Source organism: Xenopus tropicalis, chromosome 6 (assembly GCF_000004195.4).
Source record: "Xenopus tropicalis strain Nigerian chromosome 6, UCB_Xtro_10.0, whole genome shotgun sequence".
NCBI classification, from domain to species: Eukaryota; Metazoa; Chordata; class Amphibia; order Anura; family Pipidae; genus Xenopus; species Xenopus tropicalis.
In genome coordinates this window covers 134,125,735-134,153,726 of record NC_030682.2, presented here as the reverse complement: position 1 = coordinate 134,153,726, position 27,992 = coordinate 134,125,735, and the positions used below count along the sequence as shown (strand labels likewise).

The following is a 27,992-nucleotide window of genomic DNA, read 5'->3' as shown; positions in this document are numbered from 1 at the left end:
ATTTCAGCAGCTATCTGGTTGCTAGGGTCCTAATTACCTTAGCAGCCAGGGTGTCATTTAAATGAGAGAAGGCAATATAAATAGGAGAGGGCTAAAAAAGTAAAAAAAGCAACAATAACAGTGAAATGATAGCCTCACAGAGCAATAGTTTTTTGGTTGCTGCATAGTGGACTACAGGGGCGGGCCAAGCCGACCGGGCGCCCTAGGCAACCCGGTCGGACAACTCCGCCCACCTCGGAGGGGGGGCGGTGCAATTACATCGGTCATTGCCTCCGCCGCTAATGACAAGCGGCGGAGGCAATGACAAAGTAGCACTAGGGGTAGGCAGGAGAGGCTCCTGCCTGGCGCCCCTCAATCGTTGCACCCTAGGCAGCTGCCTCTTCTGCCTACCCCTAGTTCCGGCCCTGGTGGACTGCTAATTTGTGAATGTTCTTGTAAGAACTGGATGTAGAATATGACTTTAATTTCAGTTGGAAAATCAAAAATAGAAACAGGCAGGCAGTCCGGATTTTTTCAAAACGTAGAGAAAGGCAGCCAAAGAAGTAGTTTACATTAAAAAAGTATAAATTTTATTTGATCCATATGTAAAAACAAGAAGCCGTTTTGATTTTCCCATGATGGCTCCCTATGCTGAAAGGTCTGGGGCATGAGCACCTGGACCCACCGTAACTGTGGGTAAGAGATATCTACACATCTAACCACGTGTGATCATCCCTTTATTTGGTTTTGAATTGTATTTAATTTCAGTTGGACTGATGAATACTGTCCTATCAGTAAATGACTTCTTTTAGATGAGTATTCAGAGATTGTTTTGTGTTAGTTTATTTTTTACACTATAGTAATGTAATTTTTTGGTACAGGTATGGGATCCCTTACGCAGAAACCTATTATCCAGAAAGTCCCAAATTACGGAAAAGCCATCTCCCATAGACTCCATTTTAATCAAATAGTTCACATTTTTACAAATTACCCCTTATTGGGGGCAGAACAGCCCTATTGGGTTTATTTAATGGTTAAATGATTCCCTTTTCTCTGTAATAATAAAACAGTACCTGTACTTGATCCCAACTAAGATATAATTACCCCTTATTGGGGGCAGAACAGCCCTATTGGGTTTATTTCATGGTTAAATGATTCCCTTTTCTCTGTAATAATAAAACAGTACCTGTACTTGATCCCAACTAAGATATAATTCCCCCTTATTGGGGGCAGAACAGCCCTATTGGGTTTATTTAATGGTTAAATGATTCCCTTTTCTCTGTAATAATAAAACAGTACCTGTACTTGATCCCAACTAAGATATAATTACCCCTTATTGGAGCCAAAACAATCCTATTGGGTTTAATTACTGTTTAAATATTTTTTTTTAGCAGACTTAAGGTAGGAGATCCAAATTACGGAAAGACCCCTTATCCGGAAAATCCCAGGTCCTGAGCATTCTGGATAACGGGTCCCATACCTGTACTGCTAATTGACATGTGGTAAACAGAATTACCTGCATATGTTTGGAACATGGTGATTTTATTCAGGGAAGACACAAAATAAGTTGCCAAGCTTGGTAAACTCCTGGGGGTTAAAAAAAGAGATAATCAGCATCATTAGTATTGCCAAGAAGTAGTTCAGGTATAGAAAGTAGAAAGATACAGTGACTACAGAATATTACAGAATTGTAGACAAGCTGACCACACATGGGCTAATATTTGGAATATGTAAGGATCGGTTGGTTATTTACAATCTGGTCTCATATGCCAGTTGCCAGTTGATTAGTCTACAAGCAAATCTGGCAGATAATGGTGTGGAAGTGAAGCCCTGGCAGTTTGGGCCAGCTAATATACACCTACTCCTTTATATTATCCCATTTGATTTCCATTCCTATCATTTATCTAGTTTCTTTGAAATTCAGCTAAAACTGGCACAGCCGCCATCATCACCTACCGTCCATAACTGCTGTCCAAAATAAAGCTGATATTGAGATGGCCTGCAAAAGGGAAAATAGTTTAATTAAAAAAAGATACCTAATCACGGAGACAAGAAAAATATATAGATGTGAACTTACCAACATATGTTCCAGTATACTGACAAATCATTGTGCCCATATCACTGTTGGTGCTGTCAAGTTGTAGTCCGTACCTGGTAATACACAGAACCATATGATTCTTTGTGTTGTGTACTAAATGTATATATAGCCCCCTAATACCCAATTAATATGTGCTTAATCAGAACCAGGTCAAGTATAATGAGTGTGGTCTAGCCCTTAGTATGGTATCATGGAGTTCTAGTACCTGGTATGTATTGTGCTTATTATTATTATACACTGACATAGATTTAAGGTATATCTGTACAGGCTATAGGCATACCTAGGGAGAGCAGCAGTTATGGCCCATTCAGCTGGCTACACCCCAATGCCATGCAAGCCCTTTCTGGCTTCTTGTAATTGAATTTAAATACAATAAGCTGCCCATAGGATATGATAATAATAAACTCGTGGCCAACCAACAAGTGATATAGCAGTTGGGTTGATTCTGGCCCAAGTATTTTAACAGGACCCAGGATGGCAAAAAATGCCGGGAATGGCTCCCTATAAAATTCAGGGGTAATGAATTGAAACATGGCAGTGTATTAGCAAATGCACCGTGGGTGCTTAGAAATATTATTTTATTTGCTAAAATGTCTTCTGTTTGCAGAAAAGTAGACACATGCAAGATAAGTTACTTACAAGGTATCAGAATTTGGAATCAGCAAGTCACAGGGCATTCCCCCACCGTAAACCCTGTAAATAAAAAGCAAATGTTAAAATTCGTGAAAATATATATATATATATATATATATATAATATATATATAGAATATATTATTCTATTACCCATGAGCCTCATTTCATTATAAAAAGAGTTGGGGAGCAACGCAAGCATGAAAAACTTTTATTGGGGTTCCAAATATGGGCTGTGATTGGCTATTTAGTAGCCCCTATGTTGACTGGAGCCTACAGGAGGCTGTGTTTGGCAGCTCATCTCCTTTTATGTACCCAAAACTTGCCCCCAAGTCAGGAATTCAAAAATAAGCACCTGCTTTGAGGCCACTGGGAGCAACACCCAAGGGGTTGGTGAGCGATATGTTGCCCCCGAGCCACTGGTTGGGGGGCACTGATATATACAGTCGCTATTATTCCAGTATTAAATATGGAAAATAATTTATCTTATAAGGACACTGCCATTAAAATACCATGATCTCATCTGCGTTTGAAGTTATCAACTTCAAAAAGTTATAGTATCTTTTATACATTCCAGAGGTACTTTTTTCAAATTGTAGATTTGAATATGACTGATACGAGCTTTTAATGAGCTGAGGGGTATTTATTGGAGAAATCTGTGGATCTGCAACTGTGGCCACTGGCTTATGAAGTATGCTAGGGAACAGAGCTTGGCATCACTTGCCTATACATGTTATCACAAACCACATACTTATGCATTGATTAGGGGACTCAACTACACAACTACTGTACCCTTAGAAGCCCCATTTGGTGTGGAGCCCTGGGCAGTCTCCCCTGTTTTTTGAGTTCTCCCCTCCAGTCCATAAATGTATGGTTGAAGAATGTCTGTGAGCGCACAGGTTACTGCTGGGTGGACAATTATTTCCCTACCTTAATACCCTGACATTTTTGGAGTTGGAGCTCAGAGCTGTGTTACTGCCATACACATCAGTAAAGATTTTTCCTCTGATTGTTATCATTGCACCTGCAATTACAGACAATTATATTGTAATATTATATTTATATATTATACATATATATTATAATCCATATGTAACTCAAATGTAAACACAACTGGCTGCATACATTCTATATACAGTACATAGGTTACATGTCGGACCCCTCACCTTCAGGCTGGACCCTCACAGTACACAGAGGAGGTGCATTACCTCAATATCAACATTTTATGAATATCTGTCACAATATAACATTAATATATATATTTAGCATAAATTGGAATTGATTTAATATATTTTCTATTGGAATATATTTCTTATTTATTATCTATTGGAATATATTTAATTTAACCTCTTTCATATCCTGCTTCTAGTCATCCATGCTGTTTAGAAAGACTTGAATAGTGGGCCTAGTGGAATATGTTAAATTCTGTTCAACATGCCAAGTTATTCCAGGAAAATATGTCAGATTGGAGGAAAATAAAAGCAATTTCAATTCTTATTCAAAACTTGAATTTAAAAAATGAGGAAATGTTCTTTCCATGGTGCCCAGTCTGTTGCCCGGGAGCTGTCACTAACATTGCCAGGGTTTAAATGTATTTGTTTTCATTTCAAGTCAAGCATGGTGTCTTCATATTGTTAATACAACACGGGACTACTTCAAAGGGTTGTCTGGATAACTCAAACAAGACTGTCTGAAGGACTTTTATATATACTGAAATGTCACTGCCCTTGGAATGAGACAGAACTGGCTATTCTCATGACACATTTCAAAAACATTCCATGTGACATTTTGCAGAGCGTCAGGTACAACCATGAACTTCATACAGAGTAAGAAAACCCACTACATGGTGACAGCCCAATGGGACAGCCCAATGGGACAGCCCAATGGGACAGCCCAATGGGACAGCCCGATGGGACAGCCCGATGGGACAGCCCGATGGGACAGCCCGATGGGACAGCCCAGTGGAACAGCCCGATGGGACAGCCCAATGGAACAGCCCATTGGAACAGCCCATTGGAACAGCCCAGTGGGACAGCCCAATGGGACAGCCCAATGGAACAGCCCAATGGGACAGCCCAATGGAACAGCCCAATGGGACAGCCCAATGGGACAGCCCAATGGGACAGCCCAATGGGACAGCCCAATGGAACAGCCCAATGGGACAGCCCAATGGAACAGCCCAATGGGACAGCCCAATGGAACAGCCCAATGGAACAGCCCAATGGAACAGCCCAATGGGACAGCCCAATGGAACAGCCCAATGGGACAGCCCAATGGAACAGCCCAATGAAATATGCCTCAGAAGAACTTCAAAATGACATGAACCCAAAAAGCAGAAGAGCACAAGAAACACAACACAAGAAAGAACAGACAAACAAAATGCAATAGGGCTATCTTACTAGCATTATTACTGATCTGCACCAGAGCATTCCCATAGCAACCAATCAGGTTTCTGCTTATAAGGTAATGATTGCTTGCTATTGGCAGCTGCATTCGTGCAGTTTGGTGCACAAGTTAATAAATAAGACAAAATCTCCATATTTAATAGAAGTACCTGGAGTTCCAGAGAATGGGGTAATAGTGTTTATAACTGGGGTGTAGTACATATGGGCCTGCAAACAGAACAAAACATGTGTTAAGTATAATACAATTGTTGGCCTTTTTTTAACTGTTCTACTTTGTTTTTGTTTTCTATAAAAAAGTTTTCCGCAATTTCTTTTTTTATTTAATTGCCATAGATTTGACTGTACTTACCGTGAATCTGCAGCTTTGGAGATTGCCATAGCAAACGTTACTGTCTGGCACAGGAACTCCATCTACACTCACTCTTATGAGATAACTGTCAGCCGGCATTGACCTGAAACAGAGCAAGTGATGATTATTGTGTGGGGTGTATAAAGAAAAAGTAGCCCCTATTGTAAAATATAAGGATATAAGAAGCTCCATGACAGATTAAAGGCACAAAACTGGATGCAAATGATGTCAGTTATGTCCTTATAAACAGTGCATTGCAATGTCATCAGATATAATTGGTCCTCAGTGATATCATTTCTGTCACATGACTCACTAATAATAAATACAATAAATAATGTACCCCTTGTTGAAAACTATGAGGATATTAGAAGTCTCCTCAGAGTTCCATGACCTGTATAAAGCACTTGGCCTTCTCCCATTGATTTTATTTGGTCATGGAACTCCTTGGTGACTTATAATATATTTAAAAAAAGGGGGTACATTATTCAGTATATAACCATAGGATATGAGTAGGAACAGCATACCTAGTGTAGCAGGTTATTTGGCCTGCATGGCTTGCATCTTTCTCCACATCACAGGGAATGGACAAGGTGGCCGACACCAGTTGGACGCTATTTCCCAGGGCAGCGTTCCCATCTCCGTAATTAAACTGGTTTGCATCAGAAAAACCTGTAGGGGAGATAGCATGATGGAATTCATTTCATTGTTAATTATAGATATGGTCTATATAGTGCTTATTTTCTACATAAGGTGATGGAATGGCTCCAGTGGCTCAGGGGCAACATGTCGCTCCCCAACCCCTTGGATGTTGCTCTCAGTGCCCCCAAACCAGGGAGTTATTTTTGAATTCCTGACTTGGGGGCAAGTTTTGGTTGAATAAAAACAAGATTTCCTACCAAATAAAGCCCCTGTAAGCTGATAGGATGCATAGAGGCCCCTAATAGCCAATCACAGCCCTTATTTGGCTCCTCCATAAACTTTTATGGTGCTTGTGTTGCTCCCCAAGTCTTTATACATTTGACTGTGGCTCACGGGTAAGAAAGGTTGGGGCCCCTGCTGTAGAGAATGATGTTTATCACAACTGAATGTAAAACAATCTATTTTCTCTTTTAGACAGGGCTAAAGCAAATCTGACAATATGGCCCATAGTGGTAAAGGCTTTGGGCAGGATAAGCAGTCAGGATTTGAGTCAGGCACAAACAAGCCCCAGATCAACTTATTATAGGCTTCCTCTAAATGCGGCCAGACAGAAAACTGCACCATATACACGAAGAAGGTGTATAGACAGTGCTTATGTCAGTGAGGGGTCAGGGAAATATAAATCATAGATACAGCCTCTTCCTCTGTAACCATCTTGGCCTTTAATTGCTACTTCTGACAGTTGCCCTTTATGGCTCATGTATTCAAATCCAAACTCCACTAATAAAACAAAAAGCACAAAGCTGTGCCTGGCCACCTGTTGTAAGGCTACTAGAATAACAAGAGGAACACATCATTGTTATTCACAGACAATGCTACATTAAAAAATGTATCAATGCTGCAGCCTACCCAGAGGCAACATGGTACTATTTCAACATGTTCAGGCTATGTTCTGGCTACAGTGGTCTCAATAATAACATCTGAATGTGCCCTTTGAGTTCCCTATAATAAGCACATTCTGTAACGTATGGAAGGGAGGTGCCCCTGAGAGGAAAGGACAGAGGGAAGAGCCTCGCTATCTCCTGCCCTCGGCTTATCTGCTCTCAACATACTGAGCCAAGAAGCCGCATCACTGCCTCACAAATCTGGGAGGGATTATGCTATTAGAAAGACACGAATGTCAAAAAATGTAAGATCTATACAATTCAAAGCACACACAAAACTACAGCTATGGGATTTATTATTCAGAATGCTTGGGACCTGGGATTTTCCTGAAAGGGGTCATTCTACAATTTTGACCACAATACCATAAAAAATAGGATATTTTGGTCCTCGTCATGGGTGAATACTAGCCTGATTATCATCAAGTACAAGGTACAAGGGAAAAAAAGTTTTTTGTTCTTTCTTGAGCTAAACAGGGCAGACAGGGAAAGCTAAAAAACTAAAAATCCCCTCCCGTCACCCTTTGTTGTGACTGTTATCAGGAGTCCATTGTGCAGGGCGATTATCTGTGCACTGGGAATCTAATGAACTGCCATGCAAAGACCAAACTATTGTTTTTTTGTGATTATTCACTGCTCCCATGTTGTACTCTCCCGGATTCCGTGTAAAATGGAATTTCAATGTTTTGGAACTTTGTGGGTAATGGGTTTCTGCCAGTCCCATACCTGGATTTAAATAAGAGCTACCACAAAACCAGGTTCATCCCACAGATGTATTGCCCAATATTTTGGCTGCCAAGAGGAAGATACCATCTTGACTATGGGGGAATGTTGATTTGTTATGGAAGATTTGGGAAGAGCTACAGTAATTAACTAGTGGCACAGTGGCTACCTTAATACTGGTATGGAAGCCTGATGGAAAGTTGGAAAAGATGGAAAAATTATATTTTAAGTAGACTTAAGGTGGCAGATCTGAATTCCAGAAAAACCCCTCATCCGGAATACCCAGGTCCTGAGCATTCTGGATAATGGGCCCCATACTTGTATATACTGTATATATATATATATATAATATGTGTGTGTATGTATGTAGAAGATTCCCATGTTTGTGAGCAGAGGAAACATCTTTTGTCACAGCAGCTTTCCATTACCCACCCTGCCCTAGGATTGTGATCCTGGTTGCACCGTTGAGACTCCCAGAGTTTGGAGAAATTCCATTCACCCTCAGCTGTCCATCTGAAAAGGAAAATAAAGGAGATAAGATACAATGTGTTTTGGAGAGATATTCAGAGAGAAGGGATAGATAACGGGGGGAAAAAAGGCACAATTCCTCTGTACTTTTTTGATACAGTGTTGTCTTCATGTAATGGCAGGAACGGTATCATTGCAGTGGAATGTATGTATTTGCTTATTACTTTCTGTTCTTTGTTTCTGACTCCTGAAGCAATGTATGAGAAGCCAATTTTACTTCAGGTGTGTAAATCAGCTGCTATATTGTTTCAGGAGTCAGAGCCAGGTGTGCAGAGAAATGACTAGACAGATATTGCCTTTACACTCCCAACACTCCTGTATAGGGGACACAGTAGGGCTCATTTCACTACACGTAGGATGTACAAGCACACCCGGGCCTTGGAAACTGTACTACTGCCAGGTGTGTGCTCCTCTGGGGAGATGGCGCTCGCCCACACTGCTCTCCAAGGCAATTTATGTGGGGGACTGGTCCCTCCTGTATATTAAGTCAATGAAAAGATCAAATAATGTTTCAGGGGAATCTGCAATTGCAGTTGACAAAGTTGTTGCAAAAAGTGACAAAGTTGTTGAGCATATCGATGTGATCCATTAAAGGTCCTTTGGCCGAGTCATGGCCCCACTCAGCCTGCTTTGATAAACAAGTGCGCCTGGGGTACCTTGAGGCTACCATTACCCCAAAGGGGGCAATCCACAGTTTCCCACTGCCGGCTGCTTCAATTGAAAATTTGAAAAATTGTGTCCAAAATTGCACACTGTACTTGCATTTGTAAATGAGCCCCTGTAGCCCCCCCCCCCCCCCCCCCCCCCCCAGAATGAATACTAAGGCCCTATAAGATTTAGGCTGCTCTTCAGGCACCTGATACCACAATATGGATGTGTGAGAGCACTGTACTGAAAGAAACATATTTATTTGATGATGAGTAATATGTTCACCTCTTTATTATTAAATGATTATATCAATATGTTGATATGTCAAAAGCTGATTTTGCATTTGTGGTTGTTGAGTCTTTACCATGGGATCAGATGGAACTTCACACACATGGGATAAAGTATCTAGCTGTGACTGTGCCAGTCAGGGACCCCCGAATGAACAGGTGACGTCTGTGATGGGCAGATACTTTTACCCCATAAGTGTTGGTTTACATAAAACCCATTAGGTCAGAGGGATCATTAGGAAGTTGCCATGTTGCCAACTTAGCCCTGAATTGTGTGCCAACTGCTAGTTAAAATGGCCACACTGTGTTGACCATATGTTTAGGTAGGGGATAGACTAGAGAACCAGCTCAATACATGACAAGTTCTATTACATAGGGGGGAAATGTAAGGGTTACTAATACCATAACATACATAACAGAAAGGTACATTTTAGCTCACTTTTAAGTATCCCTTTAATAGAAAGTAGTGACTATCCAATACTTACATGTGACTTGGGTGAGGGCACTGAGGAGGAGAAGGACAGCTTCTATCATTGTGCTGGCAGCCTCTCTCCACCATTAGCCGGTGGCTGCAAAGGCAAGAGGAGGAATCTCTAGTTAGAAAGCAACATTATTTCATTCAGTAGCCATGTGGTGAAAGGCTTCCTCTACAGAGTTAACTTTCATTGGCTTAATCTCCTGCTAATCTGACTAAATCCTAAAATAAGGGAGAGGTACGTGTTTATAAGACAGGGATAGGATCTATGGTTCCCATACATACGGGGAAGGTTAACAACATGAATCCTGCTTTATACCCACACTGCTTCTGGTGGGACCCTATGGCAATAACCAACATGCTACTGAAATGCTCAAAATAAAGAGCAGTAAGTTACCCTTGATATACTGGTCCCAATTCAAAGCAAACATTTTTTAATATAAATATAGGACTAAAGGTGGCCGTACACGTTTAACAATATTTCCTGCTACCATTGGTTGATTATTTGTCTACTCCACTTACATTAGGAGCTGAATCGCCAGATATGTAGATTGAGACAATAGGATTCTACCCATGGCCGATTGACGACATGACCGATATCCAAGGCTTTTGCCAATACTTGTTGCCTCGTCATCCCACTGTACATACACAGAATATCGCACGAAACTTTGTTTCATATGATAATATTGGTGCATGTATGGGCACCTTAATTTGCCTTCAATATTTATTTCCCTTGAATCCTCTTCAAACTATTATTAGCAGTTGAAATTAAGTTCTTTCCGATGCAGGTGGAAAAGTAATAATTATGTTGCCTTAGTCACAAAATAGCTGCTTTTTGTTAAAGAGGCCAAACCTGTTTTACTCCTTTGCTGGAGAGGATTTCAGCTGTAAGCAGACGAGGGCATAATTATTTAGTAAACTATATCTGCAGAAAGTACCAAAAACAAAAAGCCTTGATGCCTGCTATACCTATAATTTTAGTTTCCCTATGTATTTGGTATTTGTATAATGACATATTAAAGTGTCACTTTAGCCTGCAATACACACAAATCATTATTTCTGTACCTATCTGGCCAACATTACTCAGCTTGTAGCTTCAGTCTTACAGAGAGTCCATTGTTCTCAGGCATTCTGTCCATAGTGATAACTTCCCTTTGTGCTTAAGATTTTCTGTAATCCACTTACAAGAACCCAGCAGGAGACGTAGACTGATTGGTTGGGCATGGCCAGACAGACATTGCTGATAACTGAATAGCACAGACATAGCAGTAACAGAAACACCTAGGTTTGCTCCCAGCCTATACAGAAAGATAATATAAAACTATACCAGCACAGGTATTTTCTATGGTTCTTAACCTAGTGCAAGTTAAGCTGGCCATACACTTTCAGATTTTATTCTTCTTCCGATGAACCTTTGAATATTGGTTGTCCGTTTAAATGCAACAATCTAAAACTAACATTCAGACTGAAACTGTAGGATAAAGCCCTAAAATAACAAATTGCCTGATGCTCTGAAAATGAAATAGTTGGCAGACATCAATCGTATTAAGCTGGCCATACAAATCCAATTGTTTCTACCTCCGTATCGCACGTTTCAGTGGCGGATTAGTGGCGACCGATGGTCCCACAAAAGATAGAAAATCGCCATGTGTGTGGCCACCTTTAAAGTGACTTCCTGGAAATGCATTGTAGGCCCCCCAAGGATATTGTCAGATACACAATACATGAGCAGATTTTATAGTTTTCCAACTGAAATTTTCTGTCCGACTGACTAAATGGCTGATCACCATGGTACAAAAAATATCTGGACGATAATTTGGAGTCCACACATGGTTCTAAAATCGTACAAAACTATGTATATTGGTGCATGTATGACTGGTTTTACTTCTAGCAGTAAGTTTCCTTAAATACAATAACACCCTATATAAAAATAATGAGTATCCTTTCTACCTTCATTTCATGTGAATTTCTGACCCAAAGAATAAATATGTTTTATTATAAGTGCCATTATATGCAATAGATGTGAGACTGTATGGGCGGGGATTCTTTGCAGCAATAGATAAAGGTATCTGCAGAGACCAGAGCAGGTACACAAACATGTTGCGGTGAGTAAAACATACAGGGGAGACACGGCTATATCAACCCAAATAAACAATTGTAACAACATAACTCACTGACTGACTAGGAGAGAAAGATAACGATATATAATGTAGAGAAAGATAACAATAACAATTAAATCAAGCACATATAAAATCATATATGATAATATAAATATAACATTTCTCATTTTTAAAAAGCTGCGCTGGAAACAAGACAGCAAAATTTTAACTGCAAGCATTAACCATTCACTTTCTGACTCTTATCTCTCCTTATTATACTATGGGATAACCCCCACCAAGTATTCAGCACAGATGTAGTACTGTAAGGGAAGAGAGATACATTTTTCTATGAATAGGTCCCCACATACTGCCTTCGACCACCCCTATAAAAAAGAAGAAAAGGAGAAATATTCCACAGCTCTAGTGATGCCCAGTGGGTCTCAGATACATTCCTCTATTTGGGGACCTTGTGTATTGAGGAGTAATTATTCCTTATTCCCTTTTATATTTAAGTCTTGCCATGTATCTGCATGGGTACTATGGTACCTTATAGGTGAGATCCGCTTTTCCCTTGCTTGGAACTCTTCTCTCCTGATTCTTAGGGATGAGATAACAGCATATCTGCTCAGTTTAGGCAGATCCCTTAAATGCAAATGTCAATATCCTCAACACACAGAGTTTCCATGGCGTGTATACCCTGGCAGGTTTGGCTGATACACACAAAAAAAAAAGAAAATTCCAGGAAAACTGTTCACTCCATTTCTATTTAAAGAAATGTTTGTGCCATTGCAAAAAGTGATTCTTTTCCCCGTCCTTGTGTTCCAGAACTACAGCTCAGAAGCAAATTGCTGGGTGGAGCACTTCATTTACTTATCTGTCACCCAACTCCCATCCAACAGCAGCCCAGGGCCAATGCTTAGCGCTCCCTCTCCTGGTAGAAAAGGGGTTAATGGTCAAATCCAAATGGCTGTTAGGGTTCTTGAACTGGTTTCAGGTTAAGTAGTTCCATATCTTACATATGAAGTGAATAAATATAATATAAATCAAGAAATAGTTACTTCTAGTTACACTTTACTCTTTACATCATTCCTGCATAATCCACGGTACATGTGTATGGACAAGACAAACATGGCTCTGACCAAGTTGCCAGCAAACAACATTAGTCAGCAATACTTTATATCCAAGCTATAGAAACTGAATGGACTGCTGAAGTTCAGGGAACAGGAGGAAAGCTTGGACTGAAGGTGCCAATGGAATATAACAATATAACTATAAGTTCCATGCAGGATGCTGCCACTTTGCAGAGTGATTTGACAAAATTGGAAAACTGGGCAGCAAACTGGAAAATGAGGTTCCTTAATTAAGAAGGATCTGGGGATTTTTGTAGATAACAAGTTGTCTAATTCCAGGCAGTGTCATTCTGTGGCTACTAAAGCAAATAAAGTGCTGTCTTGTATAAAAAAGGGCATTGACTCAAGGGATGAAACATCAATTTGCCTTTTTTATAGGTCCCTGGTAAGGCCTCACCTTGAGTATGGGGGGCAGTTTTGGCCTCCGGTACTTAAGAAGGATATTAATGAGCTGGAGAGAGTGCAGAGACTGCAACTAAACTGGTAAAGGGGATGGAAGGGTTAAACTATGAGGTTAGACTGTCAGGGTTGGGGTTGTTTTCTCTGGAAAAGAGGCGCTTGCGAGGGGGCATGATTACTCTGTACAAGTACATTAGAGGGTATTATAGGCAGATGGGGGGTTCTTTTTTCCCATAAAAACAATCAACGCACCAGAGGCCCCCCCTTTAGATTAGAGGAACGGAGCTTCCATTTGAAGCAGCGTAGGGGGTTCCTCACGGTGAGGGCAGTGAGGTTGGGGAATGCCCTTCCTAGTGATGGGGTAATGGCAGATTCTGTTAATGCCTATAAGAGGGGCCTGGATGAGTTCTTGAATCAGAATATCCAAGGCTATTGAGAAAATAGTATTAGTGTTGGTATTTATGGTTTATGTATTTGAGTATAGATGGGTTGGTATCAGTGTGTGCATATATGTGCACTGGGGTTTGAAGGGGTTGAACTTGATGAAATGTTGTCCTTTTTCAACCAAATTTAACTACGTAAATAGGCAGAACTTAGACTACAAATACTAACAACAGTCTTATAGTACAAATGTATTTGACCCATTTGCAAACAGAACATCACATATATAGTGATGAGTGAATCTGTCCCATTTCGGTTTGCCAAAAAAATTGCAAAACTGCAGAGAAATTTGTGAAACTGCGAAAAATTTCGCTCATCACTACACATAAACCATGTCTATGGAGAATGTTTGGGGAGCCATATGCATACACTCCATTCTTGGCTAGGAGACTAGCGTTTGTAAAGGCAAGGCCCATCGGCTTTAATGACTAGGAAACATTATATATTATTCCTGACTAAAGAGCCAAAAGAGCTTGAGGAAATGGAAATGACTTAAATACATGAATTAGCAGGAAGAAACAGAGGGATTATGGAACAAAGCCTGTGTGCCTTTATGTGTCATCAGTGATACGTTAAATAGTGGATTCAAATTTCAAACTACAATGAATCCGTAAATCTCTAATTGTGGAATTTACTCTGGATTTCTAATTGGATTAACCTTGCACGGCAGTATTTTGCATTACAAGAGTTTATACGAGGGCATGCAACAGGTGCTTTATGGCACAATATACTGTAAATACTAGAAGATTTGTGCCAATGAGTGTGCAATCTTTGGCAAAGTGCCAAAAGCAGGACACTTTGTGCCAAATTTTTTCACTTCTGGCTTGTTGTCTTTATGATACATCTGACCCCTAATGGATTCGTTTAGCAAAATATAGGAAAACTAAATGCATGAAAATACATGAATATAATCGGCTGCTCCACTTGCTTACAAACAATAGGTTGTTGGGGTTTGTATCTAAAGGGCAAGGTAGCTCTGCCCCATTCACATGAAATTGCCTGGTATCATTGGCGGTTTCTAGTGCGGTATCGATTGAGACTAAATACCATTCTCCCCCCCAAAAACAACTCCACTTGTACTAAACATACATGTAACACATGATGACAGTCACATCTCCCTAAGGAGCAGCACAAAGGCACAAAGGCTGTTGTACACTTGGCAACTGGGCAATGTTTGGTGTCAACAAAAAGAAACAATTGGGAGTAAGAATCCCACCTAGCTGGAGGCAATGACTTAATTGCAGTTAATTCTCAGTTAGGGCAGAAGCTAATAGTTATCACAGTGATGAATTCACTTTGGTATTTGAATGGGCAGTTCTACAGCCAGAGGAAGTTACTTAGTTTTCCACAATGTCACCGATCCATCAAATTCACAAAAAATCAGGACTGACCCACTTTGCCACAAAGTAATGACAGTGAGCTTTGCACTAGACCCAGTAACACACAGCAACCAATTAAATGTGGCCAGTCAGTGCTACTTGCTAATTGGTTCTATGAGTGCAAACTAGGTAGCAGGCAGCATTCTATTGGCATCCATTGGACTGGTGCATGCCCCAGTAGTAACTTTTCACTGGTCAAATCTATATACAATAGTATGGACTCTACTCCATTCCTATCGTTCATATAAAACCTCCATAAGTAATAAAAGGCACTAAGTTTGCCCAGGAGCAGTAACTCATAGCTACCAATAATATGTTTGCTTTTAAACAGGTGATCAATAAATGTTTCCTGCTGATTGGTTGGTAAACGTATTGTCTTTTATTACATAACCTCATTGGACTGTAAGCTCCACTGGGGCAGGGGCTGATGGCAATGAGGAATAATCTGTATAAAGCACATAATATATAAACACAGCATATATAAACACAATATGTCGGCGCTATATCAATAAAGGATAATAATAATCTGGTTATTTGAGTGTGTAACAAAAGAAGAGTGACACGGGTACAACTATTTGGTCAGGCCAGACTAATCCCTGCGGTGTTTGAATAGTGTTGTGTCTGCTGCTCACAAACTGCAGCCGGGACAAAAGAATATTTTCTCTGAGAAATGCTGCCTACAGGAAATACATTCCGGCACTTCTGTACAAATGTGTGTAAAACGGCAAGAAATATCGGTTACACCGACGTCGTCTGAGCCTTCGTCAAAATGTTTCATCTTTATTAATCAAAGGGTTGTGGCAGGTCTTCTATAAACATCAATGTAAAATGTTTATTCTTTGATCAATGGTTTGGTCCCTTATCACTAACTGATATTATAGGAGTGATTTATCAACATTTGAATTCAAATTTTTTTCATGGTTCAAGGTTTTTTTGTGCTAAAACTCTCGAAATTTTATGATTCAAAAACCTGAATGTCTGATATTTATTAAATGCAAAAACCCGAAAAACTTGAATGTTAAACTTCGGCATCAAATATGGGAGTTGTCCTAGGCAAAGTCAAGCCATATTTTCAGTTTGAGATTTTAGCGTTTTTCAAGTTTTTTTTGAGTTTGTAAACTTCGAGTTTTTTAAAAATGCAAGTTTAGGAAAAAAATTCTCGAAAATTGCTAAATAAGCCCATGTATGTGTATAGGCATTACATAGAGGGCAGCTGCACAAGCAACACAAGGTGCAAAGGCAAATGGAGCATAGAAAACTGATGAAGTGCAGCTAAAACTGATCCTGATAATATCTATTATATGTATATACAGGTGTGAGATCCATTGTCCAGAAACCCATTATCCAGAAAGCTCCAAATAACAGGAAGGCCATCTCCAATAGACTCCACTGTAATCAAATAATTCTAATTTAAAAAAAAAAAAAAAAAAATTCTTTGTAATAATAATAGTACCTGTACTTTATGCCAACTAAGATATAATTACCCCTTATTGGGGGCAGAACAGCCCTATTGGGTTTATTTAATGGTTAAATGATTCCCTTTTCTCTGTAATAATAAAACAGTACCTGTACTTGATCCCAACTAAGATATAATTACCCCTTATTGGGGGCAGAACAACCCTATTGGGTTTATTTAATGGTTAAATGATTCCCTTTTCTCTGTAATAATAAAACAGTACCTGTACTTGATCCCAACTAAGATATAATTACCCCTTATTGGGGCAGAACAGCCCTATTGGGTTTATTTAATGGTTAAATGATTCCCTTTTCTCTGTAATAATAAAACAGTACCTGTACTTGATCCCAACTAAGATATAATTACCCCTTATTGGGGGCAGAACGGCCCTTTTGAGTTTATTTCATGTTTAAATGATTGTTTAGAAGAATTAAGGTATGGAGAACCAAATTATAGAAAGATCCCTTATCCAGAAAACTCCAGGTCCCGAGCATTCTGGGTAACAGGTCCCATACCTGTATATACATATATACCTAGATCTTAAACCCACATTCAGATGCACAGGTCCAGCTTTGCTAGTTCAAGGTAAACATATAGAGCAAATGCAGAGTACACACCAAGTCTTTGGGGGTCATTTAATAAAAGTCACTGTTTGCCCAGGAGCAGTAACCCATAGCAATCAATCAGTCAATCAATCAACCCATAGCAATCAATCAATTAATTGGTTATCTAATTAAAACCAAACACCTTGTTGGTTGCTATGGGTTACTGCTTCTGTGCAAACTTAGTGCTTTTTATTACAAATGGGGGTTTTGAGTTCAAAAAGCATTTCACCTAAGTTTGGCGCAAGTCTCTAGCTCAACTTTTCTTTTACAGTATTTTGGCTTAAAAAATAGTCATTATGCATCAGTAAGTAATCTGAGAAAACTGCAGCAAAAAAGCGACATAGTATTGTTTTTCCAAACCCAAAAGTTTGATATTTAGCTTTTTTTAAAAAAAGACAAAATTAGCAAAAATGTAGTTCAAATTTTTAAAAAAGAATGGAATGGTTCAAGTTTTCTCACTGATATTTTACCTATCCAAAAAAAACACTGATTTGATCAAGATTTGAGATTTTTTCTACAATCATGTTTAAAAAAAAAAATAGAAAATGAATAAATACCCCCTTGAAACATTTGCTTTTAATGAAGACAAGAGAAATATAAGACCTATAAAATGGAAAATCAACATTACACTGTATATAGAAAAAAAACTGCCATTTCTGTAGCATTTCCCAGGCTGTGATGGAGGCAGAGGCTGCTACAGAGAGAAATCCCTGCCATTACAGACATGAATACCTGGGTTGGGGGCTCACCTGTCAGTGAAGGGGAGAAGAGAGTCGTATGGAGCCTTCCGCCTTGCTTCCAGCCCTGAGTAGTGAATGGAGGGTCAGGTTGCTGGGGAATTTATAGTGCAGCTCCCACATAGCAACTGGCCAGCACTGAGCACTCCATGTCTCTGCTGGTATTTCTTGTTGTCACTGGCTTGTCACTGGGTGAGGTGTGACGTTCAACTGCTCATTTTCTTGTCAGACACTTGCCATTGTGTAGGGACTGCCGGCCGCTGCTTAATAGTCTCAAGTGGCTTCTCATATCATGCTTGAAAGCCACAGCCTGGAAGCTTTCATCTATTCATTACCCTGCTAATTCTAGGCTTCAGCTGCCATTCTCTTCAGCCGTGTCACTTGAAAAGCTTTTTCTATTTAATAACATAAATGAAGTGTTGCGAGTTACCTAAAGTAACCAGAAATGTCACATTGTGCAGAGGAACTGGTGTCATTCCAAATAAGAGGGGAAGGGAGGACAGAAAGGATGACTGCTCTTGCTTTTTTAATGTACATTGAATGAGAGGGATAGACCCTTCATAGTAATGTACAATGAACAAGGGCTACCTTAATCATTGTAAAAAAAGTAAAAAAGTATGTATATATATATATATGTATATATGTTAGGCATCAATCCACTGCTTCCCATTCCTATTCATGTTGGAGAAATTAAAACAGGACATGAAGAAGAAAACCCCTTGCAACACTCCCAAGTTTGTCCATATATATATATATATATATATATATATATATATATATATATATATATATATATATTCTTAATACAAAAGAACCATGAATATCCTGGAATGATATACTTGATATACTTGATATACTTAAATGGAGCTTAGGGATCTAGGGACTAAATATGGGATATTAGAAGTCCTCTCCTAATTCCATGACCTGTTTGTATGAAAACACTCAGCATTAGTGATGGGCAAAAAAAATTGCCAGGCATGGATTAGCGGCGAATTTCCGCATTTCGCCATTGGCCAAATTTTTTCACGAAACGGGAGACAAAATTCATGTGGCATCCAAAAATTGCTGCCTGTGTCAATGAATTGTTGCTAGCATCAAAAGAATTGTCTCTCATCAAGAGAACTGTCGCGCATCAAACGTATTGTCGCGCGTAAAAAGAATTGTCTCTCGTGTCAAAAAGAATTGTCTTTCATCAAAATAATTTGTTTTTTTTCTGCAAATTTTTCACAAATCTTCTGAAAGATTCCCTAATTTTTCGGCGAAACGGGACAGATTCGCTCGTCACTACTCGTCATTACGCCCATGACTTTATATGATCATGGAACTCCTTGTTGACTCATTTATTTATATTGTAATACACCTAACCCAGAACCCTTGTCCTTTATGACCCCCACCCAGCCCAATTCCCCACTCATGATTATTACTTGATCTTACACAGTAAATAATCGCCACAAAAATCCCAAATTTATTGAATTGTCAATTCGAAAAAGTCAGGTTTTTGGACAAATTCCAGTGAAATCTCTAAAGTTTCAAGACAAAACCAAGAACTTCAAGGAAAAGGAAGGGACCTTTGCCATTGACTTCTACATGAACAAGTTTAACCTGGAGAATTGTCGAAATTCGGATTTTTAGCCGTTTTGACGTATAGTTAATCTCTCCGCCCTAAAAGTTTGATTAGAGTTTTTTTTAAAAATCGTTGGTTTTACATGTGTCTTTAGCGCCAGTTAGTAAACTGCGAGCAATGGAGCTGAAGTGCCGGACTCAGGTGGGACATGGGAAAATACAGGGATGGGTCTATAATCCAGAATTCTAGGAAATCCTTGTTTTCCACATAATAAAAGGGCTCATTTACATCTGTAATGCAGTAAACAAGTGCAATTTTGCTGCGCCTGATGCAATTGTGTCCAGTTCGCCAAAATTCTGCATATTTTGTTTCAAATCAGAAGCAATTGTGCAGAATCCTCCCTGAAACATTTCCAGTGTTCAAAGTGTCAGTGACGTCTGTGCCAGATTCCTTATGCGCAAGTGTGCTGCTCCTGTTGGCAGTGGGCATGAAGGGAACCCTGGAGCTACTCTATGGTCAAGAGGTGGCGGTAGCTCCAGGGTTCCCATGTTCCAACAGGCACAGCAGTGCTCCATTTTAAATGACAGGCAGGAAGGGAACCATTATGGCTGTGGCAGCAGTTCTATAGAAACATAACCCCCTTAGTTCCATGCATAATGGTGGCAGTGTCTGCCCTGCGGAGACCATGACAACCCTGAAAAGAAAGGAGATTTATGTTCACCGCAGCTCCATGTTGCATCTTCCATTATTCCCAGATACAGTCATGGGATCCCAGTTGTGGCCAATAAAAGTATTTGGGAGTTTTAACCTTGAAAGCAAGCAAGTTGCAAGTAAAACTCAGTCCCTGTATAAAATGTATAATGAAGTGGTAACATTTTTTAAAAATCAGTATAGGACTGGCCAGACCGGGGGTGACTGTGACCTAATTGGCCAGCTTCAATATATTGCAATACATGGACAAACAATCCCTGTTTTGGCTAAAGGGGATGGGGGCAGTAGTAGTTTCCAAAATGTCTTAATGTCCTTGATCTGTATGACCTAATACCCTGTTTGCTTTAATACTGTAATGGTATATTTACTAGAATATATCGGTAAGCTCCTCGTTTGATGTTATCTATTTGTGGTGTGTTATTGTTAGTCTGTTCAGAAATAATGACATTTATATGAAATGAGCGACAGAGACAAACATTGCCTCCGGCACTGAAATGAAGATGTCACTGATAGCGTGACAGGAGTGTGGTGTGCCGATGATGTTCCTTCCTACCCCTATTACCGCAGTTCATATCTACTGGCCAAAATGTTCATAATTTATTCTGTGGTTTCACCCCAGGTTGTTCACATTCATGGTAAGATTCTACTCACGCAACATGGCTTGTCCTTTTAAGTCTTCTGGCTGAAGCCATATCAAATAAGAAATGAGAAAACAAATTCTCAAACTAAACTAGTAAATTAATTGATTAATAAGTAACAAAGCAGCACTTGAATATACAAAATTAGATACATAAGGTAACAGTACCTAAATAGTTTATTGGCCCAGGTGTACAAATCCCACCAGTAAGCACACAGGCAAGACGTAAGATAAAGGGTCAATTCTCACCAAAGTCGATGTGTGGTCCGGGTGCTTCAAGCCCCGAACCCATTGCCTAGAGGAGCAATCCAATCCAAACGAAGTACAGCTTTTAGTCAGCACGCCGGACAGTCATAATATCTAAAACTTCAGCCTTTGTTTATTTCCTTAAAAACACCATGCCTGACGCGTTTCGTGCGCATGGGCACTTAATCATAGGCATACACAGAGCGGAAAATACAAGGTTTAAATAGTCAACTTAATTAATGACATCACACAATTAAAATCATTTAGAAAAACAGGAAACAAAAAGGACAAAACATGTAGATACCATAGCAAACTCACTTGGAAGGAACGTAGCAATTAACATCAAAAATAGACTTTAAACCAGGGGTGGGCAAACTTTTTAACTTTTTGGCTCACGGGCCACATTTACTCACCCCCGGGCCGGACCGGGCCAAGGCGGGCAGGGCCAGGCCAGCGTTACGCCCCCTTCGTCTCTTTAATTCCGGCACGCCAATGACACCAAGTCTCGCGTGATGAGACTTGGCGTCGTCGGCGGGCCGGATTAAAAAGGCCAAGGGGCCGGATGTGGCCCGCGGGCCGTAGTTTGCCCACCCCTGCTTTAAACCATATGGATGGCGAGTGCCCAACATAAAAATCCATTTTACCTCTGCCTTCAAAAGTTTAGTCCACATATTACTACCTCTCTCATCTGGAAGTATTCTGTCAATTACCTGAATTCGCAACATAGTCTCATCTCCATTGCAACAGTTAATAAAGTGTCTTGAAACCAGACTATTTCCATGCCCACATATTGTATAGAACAACGAGCACAGGTCAAGTACATGGTGAGTATTACAGTTAGCATAAAAGTGCATCTCAAACGACCTCTGGGTTACAGAACTGTTAAATACAGTTACATAGTTACATAGTTACATAGTTACATAGGGTTGAAAAAAGACCATTGTCCATCAAGTTCAACCCATCCGAGTAAACCCAGCACACAACCTATACTAACCAATCTATACACTCACATACATAAACTATATATATACAACCAGTAATACTAACTGTAGATATTAGTATCACAATAGCCTTGGATATTCTGCTTGTTCAAAAACTCATCCAGGCCCCTCTTAAAGGCATTAACAGAGTCTGCCATTACCACATCACTAGGAAGGGCATTCCACAGCCTCACTGCCCTCACCGTGAAAAACCACCTACGCTGCTTCAAATGGAAGCTCTGTTCCTCTAATCTAAAGGGGTGACCTCTGGTGCGCTGATTGTTTTTATGGGAAAAAAGAACATCCCCCAACTGCCTATAATCCCCTCTAATGTACTTGTACAGAGTACAATTGATGTGGGTGTTACGTGCTGAAGTTTTAGATATTATAGCTATTCTGGCTGAAGCCAAGCCACGGGTTTGCAACATAACCTTCATTCTGAATAAAATACAGTATTGTTATCAAATGTGTAAAAACCCATATCTCAGAAAGTGGGGACTAATAAAAAGGAATATTTGTCAGGGGCTGTGTTGAGGGGAGTACAATCTTCTACGTATGGGTGGCTTTGTCCTAAAGTTAGGTGATTCTGGATTACATTATATGACTTAATCCAGAGACTCAAGGAAACCCTGGGGCCAGAGGTAACACCATTCCAACACAAAGGCATTGCTCTACAACTTGTGTGCAATTTAGCAAAATTGCATAAATGGGGTAGGTTGCATGTTGGCGTGCCTCTGCAATTACACTGGAATTCTAGGGGGAATGTTGGGAACCCTGGCTCTGATATACTGCCCCATTTGGCTTGGACTGTGCTCTCATTTCAACTGATAACTTGGCTATTTAGTAAGGGGTCAGAGGCCTTTGTATATAGCACAGCAGCATTCAGATGCTGGCCCTAATGTGGAGTCAGGGGCACTTAATGATAAAGGTAAAAAGAAATCGTAGTGGTTGGTTTAAGCAGAGATAAGCAAAAAGGTTGAGAAAGTTTTGATATTTTCCAGAATTTGCCATTTTAGAGCTACTGTAGTATCTTAATTTTCATAACAGTAGATGACTTATTCAGTATATGACATAGCATTCTTGGCAAGTAAAATGCCTGTTTGGATAAAAAAACCACAACCCTGTTTGGACTGAATAGAAGAACAAAAATTCTATATAATTCAATGGCAGGCCAATTATTTTGGGTTGTCATTTTGGCAAAACCAGATGTCATTGATTCCTGAGGGGTCTGTCAACCTCTGTCTCTCAGAATGCCATTGGTTGTGTGGGGCTGTGACACAATCTACTGTATTACTTGGAATAAAGTTGAATAAATGGATAATAGTGACACAAGAGGCATGACAAATTTTTACCGAAGTGAGTAAAGGTATTGTCTTCAAGTGTTACCAAGCAAATTATACAGTATATCCACCCAAACAAATTGCTCTTAGATTTCCTGTCTTTCTTATAGCCAAACATGATTATTGCCACGGGCATAAGATTAGCCACCTGCAGTTAAACCTCTGCTATCGCGGGCAACTAATCTCACCAAAAAGACATTCCACTGGCAATAAAGGGAATCCCTGGTGGAAAGGCCTATACATTGCTTCATTTTTTCAAAGTCACGCAAAGTTTTGTCCTGCAGGCAACTTGAAGCATAGGGCTTTCCACTGGCGATCCCCTTTATTGCCGGTGGAAAGGCTTTTCAGAAAGATTAGTCGCCCGTGGTAGGGCTGATGCTTGGCAGATAAATGCATCGGCCCAGGTGCAGATTTTACCGCCGAAACACGTGAGTATGCATTTCAACGCTGAAATCTGCTCAGAGAGGCCGATGCAAGACTGATGCCAGTAGAGGGGCTTATTACCAGCTTGCGTTTATCAGCTGGCAAAGTATCAGCCCCGCGTGGCATTCACCTAATGATAGGCTACGTTTGTTCCTGACATAAGCATGATGCACAAGCACGTAGAATGACCTGACATTGAGCCAATTTATTTGTTTTCACATATTTAATGAAAAAAAAATATATATAATCTTGTTTAGCCAATCAAACAAGCACACCTTTGCTTAAGGTGGCCATACACACACCGATATAATTTATGCTTCGTACGATATTCGGACTGTGTGTTGCCTCAGAATTATCATCCCCATAATTTTCGTACCGTGGTGATCAGTTATTTAGTTGATCAGACAGGTTAGAAAATCTCAGTTGGATAACGATAAAATCTGCGCATGTATTGTGTATCGGACAATGTATTTCCAGGAAGTCACTTTTGTACGATTGCTGCCCGCCAACTATTTCATGTTCAGAACATCCTCCCATTTGTTATTATTAGGGCTTTATCCTGATTGTTAGTTTCAGATCGTTGCATTAAGGTATGATCAATATCCGAATGTTTGTCGGAAGAAGACTAAATTCGGAACATGTATGGCCACTTTTAATCAGGTACAAGAACAGCAACTATATTAAATAGGTTGTAAACGGTTTCCATGGTGACTTAAATTGCTTTTCATACAGACATATACTTAACTAGTGCTTTACATACTCAACAGCATTCACTTATCTCCATTTATTGTAGGTAAACACAATTACCATCCTTGGAAAGGAAGTTTGCGAGTCTCTTGTTTGTGTAATTATTGGATTAGCTCTAAAAGACAATTATAAGCACTACTCTGATTCTAAACAAAACAAAAACACAACAATCTTAGATTTATCAATATGTATAGCAAATGATATAGTCAAGTAGATGATAAAATACCCAACATATTAGGCTGCATTGAAAGGGGTATAAGTAGTAAAAACAGGGCCCCAATGGGCCCTGCACAGGCCAGTCCAACCCTGGCAGGAATATTAATACTGACCCAACATTTTTGGGGGAGCACATATTCTATGTTAGTATTTGCACACTAGCATTTTTTTTATTACTGTTTATTTATTAAAATAATTTATTTTAGAAGTTTGGAAACATAGGTCAAACACACCTGCATTCAGCATAATTCTATCACTTTATACAAAGGGTTGGGTGTCAGGAAGGAGTATATGGGGTTGAAGTACAAATCAGAATATTTGATATCATAAAGGAGTCCTTTGGCTCTCCCGTGCATGTGTGATGCATTCATGGTTCAATGGATAAGTGTTTAACTGGCTTCTACTTTATGAGCCTAATTTATACATAATCAAGGCCTGTGTCCAGTTTGATATACAGGACAGAATGTTCCCAATTACCGAAAGGCCATCTTCCATAGACTCTATTATAAGCAAATAATTCAAATTTTTATAAATGATTCCTGTTTCTCTGTAAGAAAACAGTACCTGTACTTGATCCCAACTAAGATATAATTACCCCTTATTGGGGGCAGAACAGCCCTATTGGGTTTATTTCAAGGTTAAATGATTCCCTTTTCTCTGTAATAATAAAACAGTACTTGTACTTGATCCCAACTAAGATATAATTACCCCTTATTGGGGGCAGAACAGCCCTATTGGGTTTATTTCATGTTTAAATGATTCCCTTTTCTCTGTAATAATAAAACAGTACCTGTACTTGATCTCAACTAAGATATAATTACCCCTTATTGGGGAAGAACAGCCCTATTGGGTTTATTTCATGTTTAAATGATTCCCTTTTCTCTGTAATAATAAAACAGTACCTGTACTTGATCCCAACTAAGATATAATTACCCCTTATTGGGGGCAGAACAGTCCTATTGGGTTTATTTAATGGTTAAATGATTCCCTTTTCTCTGTAATAATAAAACAGTACCTGTACTTGATCCCAACTAAGATATAATTACCCCTTATTGGGGGCAGAACAGCCCTATTGGGTTTATTTAATGGTTAAATGATTCCCTTTTCTCTGTAATAATAAAACAGTACCTGTACTTGATCCCAACTAAGATATAATTACCCCTTATTGGGGGCAGAACAGCCCTATTGGGTTTATTTAATGGTTAAATGATTCCCTTTTCTCTGTAATAATAAAACAGTACCTGTACTTGATCCCAACTAAGATATAATTACCCCTTATTGGGGGCAGAACAGCCCTATTGGGTTTATTTAATGGTTAAATGATTCCCTTTTCTCTGTAATAATAAAACAGTACCTGTACTTGATCCCAACTAAGATATAATTACCCCTTATTGGGGCAGAACAGCCCTATTGGGTTTATTTCATTTTTAAATGATTCCCTTTTCTCTGTAATAATAAAACAGTACCTGTACTTGATCCCAACTAAGATATAATTACCCCTTATTGGGGGCAGAACAGCCCTATTGGGTTTATTTAATGGTTAAATGATTCCCTTTTCTCTGTAATAATAAAACAGTACCTGTACTTGATCCCAACTAAGATATAATTACCCCTTATTGGGGGCAGAACAGCCTTGGTACCCTTGGTCCTGAGCATTCTGGATAAGGGGTGCTATACCTGTATTATGTCTCTCGGTGGTTGATTTATCAATGTTCAAATTGGAATTTTTTCTGCAATTCAAATTTATTTGTACAAAAGCTTCCAAATTCCAAAGATGGTTTCCAATACTCAAATGTTCAATATTAGTGCTTTGGCAAAAAAAAGTTGCAGTTGCGTCAAAAAAGTCACGATCGTGTCAAATAAAGTCACGGTCACGTCAAATACATTGTGGTTACCTCTAAAAAATTGCAGTCGCATCAAAAAAGTTGCGGTCACGTAAAAAAAATAGTGATTTGTGAGATAATTCCTTAGCTGAGTAACAAACTCGTCTAATTGAGGAATTCCTGAGAAAGTCGTCACATTTAAGGAACACCCTGAGAATCAAATATCTTCTATTTCAGTGAAATACTATGACTAGTGCGTGCAGGCTGCAGATTCCCATCAAGGTTAAATGTTTTCATAAATCAAAGCATTTTTTGCTGTCATTCTAAAATGACATTGTTGACACAGTTTATATAATAAGCATTAAATGTTCCTTCTATGTCATTTACATCTTGTTGGGTTATTTATAGCCATGAATTGGCTAAATGGGTTCTTATGCATATTTGTTTATTTGCAATGGGATCTGCGCTAAGCTGCCTGCGCCGAAGGGGAGCTCCCAGTGCAGCCATGTTGTGGCTTATTACAGCCTTGGTGCCAGCAGGGGGTGTTTTTTTAATTTTTTTTACACCCATGTGTATAATGATCCCCAACTTGTGACGTAGGTGGGTGAGTCGCATCCACCACTCCTAAGTCACACACATGTGCATAATGAGTAAGCGGGTAGTCTCGCTTACTATGCTCATACTCGCAAAAAAAAAACTTTTGTCCCCCTTACCAGAACATAGTAACATAGTAAGTTACCGTAAAGGGGATGTACGGTCTTGCGCTTCCGAACACGGGTGCGCTCGCACCGCCACCATGTCCCCCCGTCGGCGTGTGCTCATAAGTATGCACAAGTACACGGGAGGGGGGTGGTGCAAGAGCGCCGGGTGAGGGTGGTTATGAGCGCTGACGCGAGCGGGAACACAGTCTGAATGTTCCGGTCCTGCCTGCAGGTACTGGATTACATGTGTCTGTAAGTGATGTAAGTGCCTTGCGCCGACCTGATGCCCACCACAGGTGCATGGGCTCGCTTGGTTGTGTGCCTTTCTAAGTTGTGCCTTTTCCAAGTTGTGCCTTTTAAAAGTTGTGCCTTTCTAAGTTGTGCCTTTTCCAAGTTGTGCCTTTTCCAAGTTGTGCCTTTCTAAGTTGTGCCTTTCCAAGTTGTGCCTTTCTAAGTTGTGCCTTTTCCAAGTTGTGCCTTTTCCAAGTTGTGCCTTTCCAAGTTGTGCCTTTCCAAGTTGTGCCTTTCTAAGTTGTGCGTTTTCCAAGTTGTGCCTTTTCAAGTTGTGCCTTTCCAAGTTGTGCCTTTCTAAGTTGTGCCTTTCCAAGTTGTGCCTTTCTAAGTTGTGCGTTTTCCAAGTTGTGCCTTTCCAAG

The 27,992-nt window shown here is 39.8% G+C and overlaps 1 protein-coding gene across 2 annotated transcripts in view; it reads right to left on the bottom strand.

The window, feature by feature from the left end:
- pkhd1l1.1 (PKHD1 like 1, gene 1) overlaps window positions 1-18,102 on the bottom strand; it is an 87,365-nt gene extending 69,263 nt beyond the window's left edge. Inside the window, exons 1-11 of one of the 2 annotated variants that reach the window (XM_031904117.1) lie at window positions 17,963-18,102; window positions 9,715-9,798; window positions 8,199-8,279; window positions 5,988-6,132; window positions 5,464-5,566; window positions 5,264-5,321; window positions 3,640-3,733; window positions 2,717-2,770; window positions 2,057-2,130; window positions 1,936-1,978; window positions 1,496-1,566 (exon numbers count right to left, since the gene is read on the bottom strand). In XM_031904117.1, coding sequence (XP_031759977.1) covers window positions 1,496-1,566; window positions 1,936-1,978; window positions 2,057-2,130; window positions 2,717-2,770; window positions 3,640-3,733; window positions 5,264-5,321; window positions 5,464-5,566; window positions 5,988-6,132; window positions 8,199-8,279; window positions 9,715-9,763 — 772 coding nt within the window. In that variant the 5' untranslated portion in view covers window positions 9,764-9,798; window positions 17,963-18,102. Of the gene's footprint in view, window positions 1-1,495; window positions 1,567-1,935; window positions 1,979-2,056; window positions 2,131-2,716; window positions 2,771-3,639; window positions 3,734-5,263; window positions 5,322-5,463; window positions 5,567-5,987; window positions 6,133-8,198; window positions 8,280-9,714; window positions 9,799-12,349; window positions 12,560-17,962 lie in introns of those variants that run through there. The other variant, XM_031904118.1, reaches the window with a different exon arrangement.
- Between the last annotated feature and the right edge of the window lie 9,890 nt (window positions 18,103-27,992).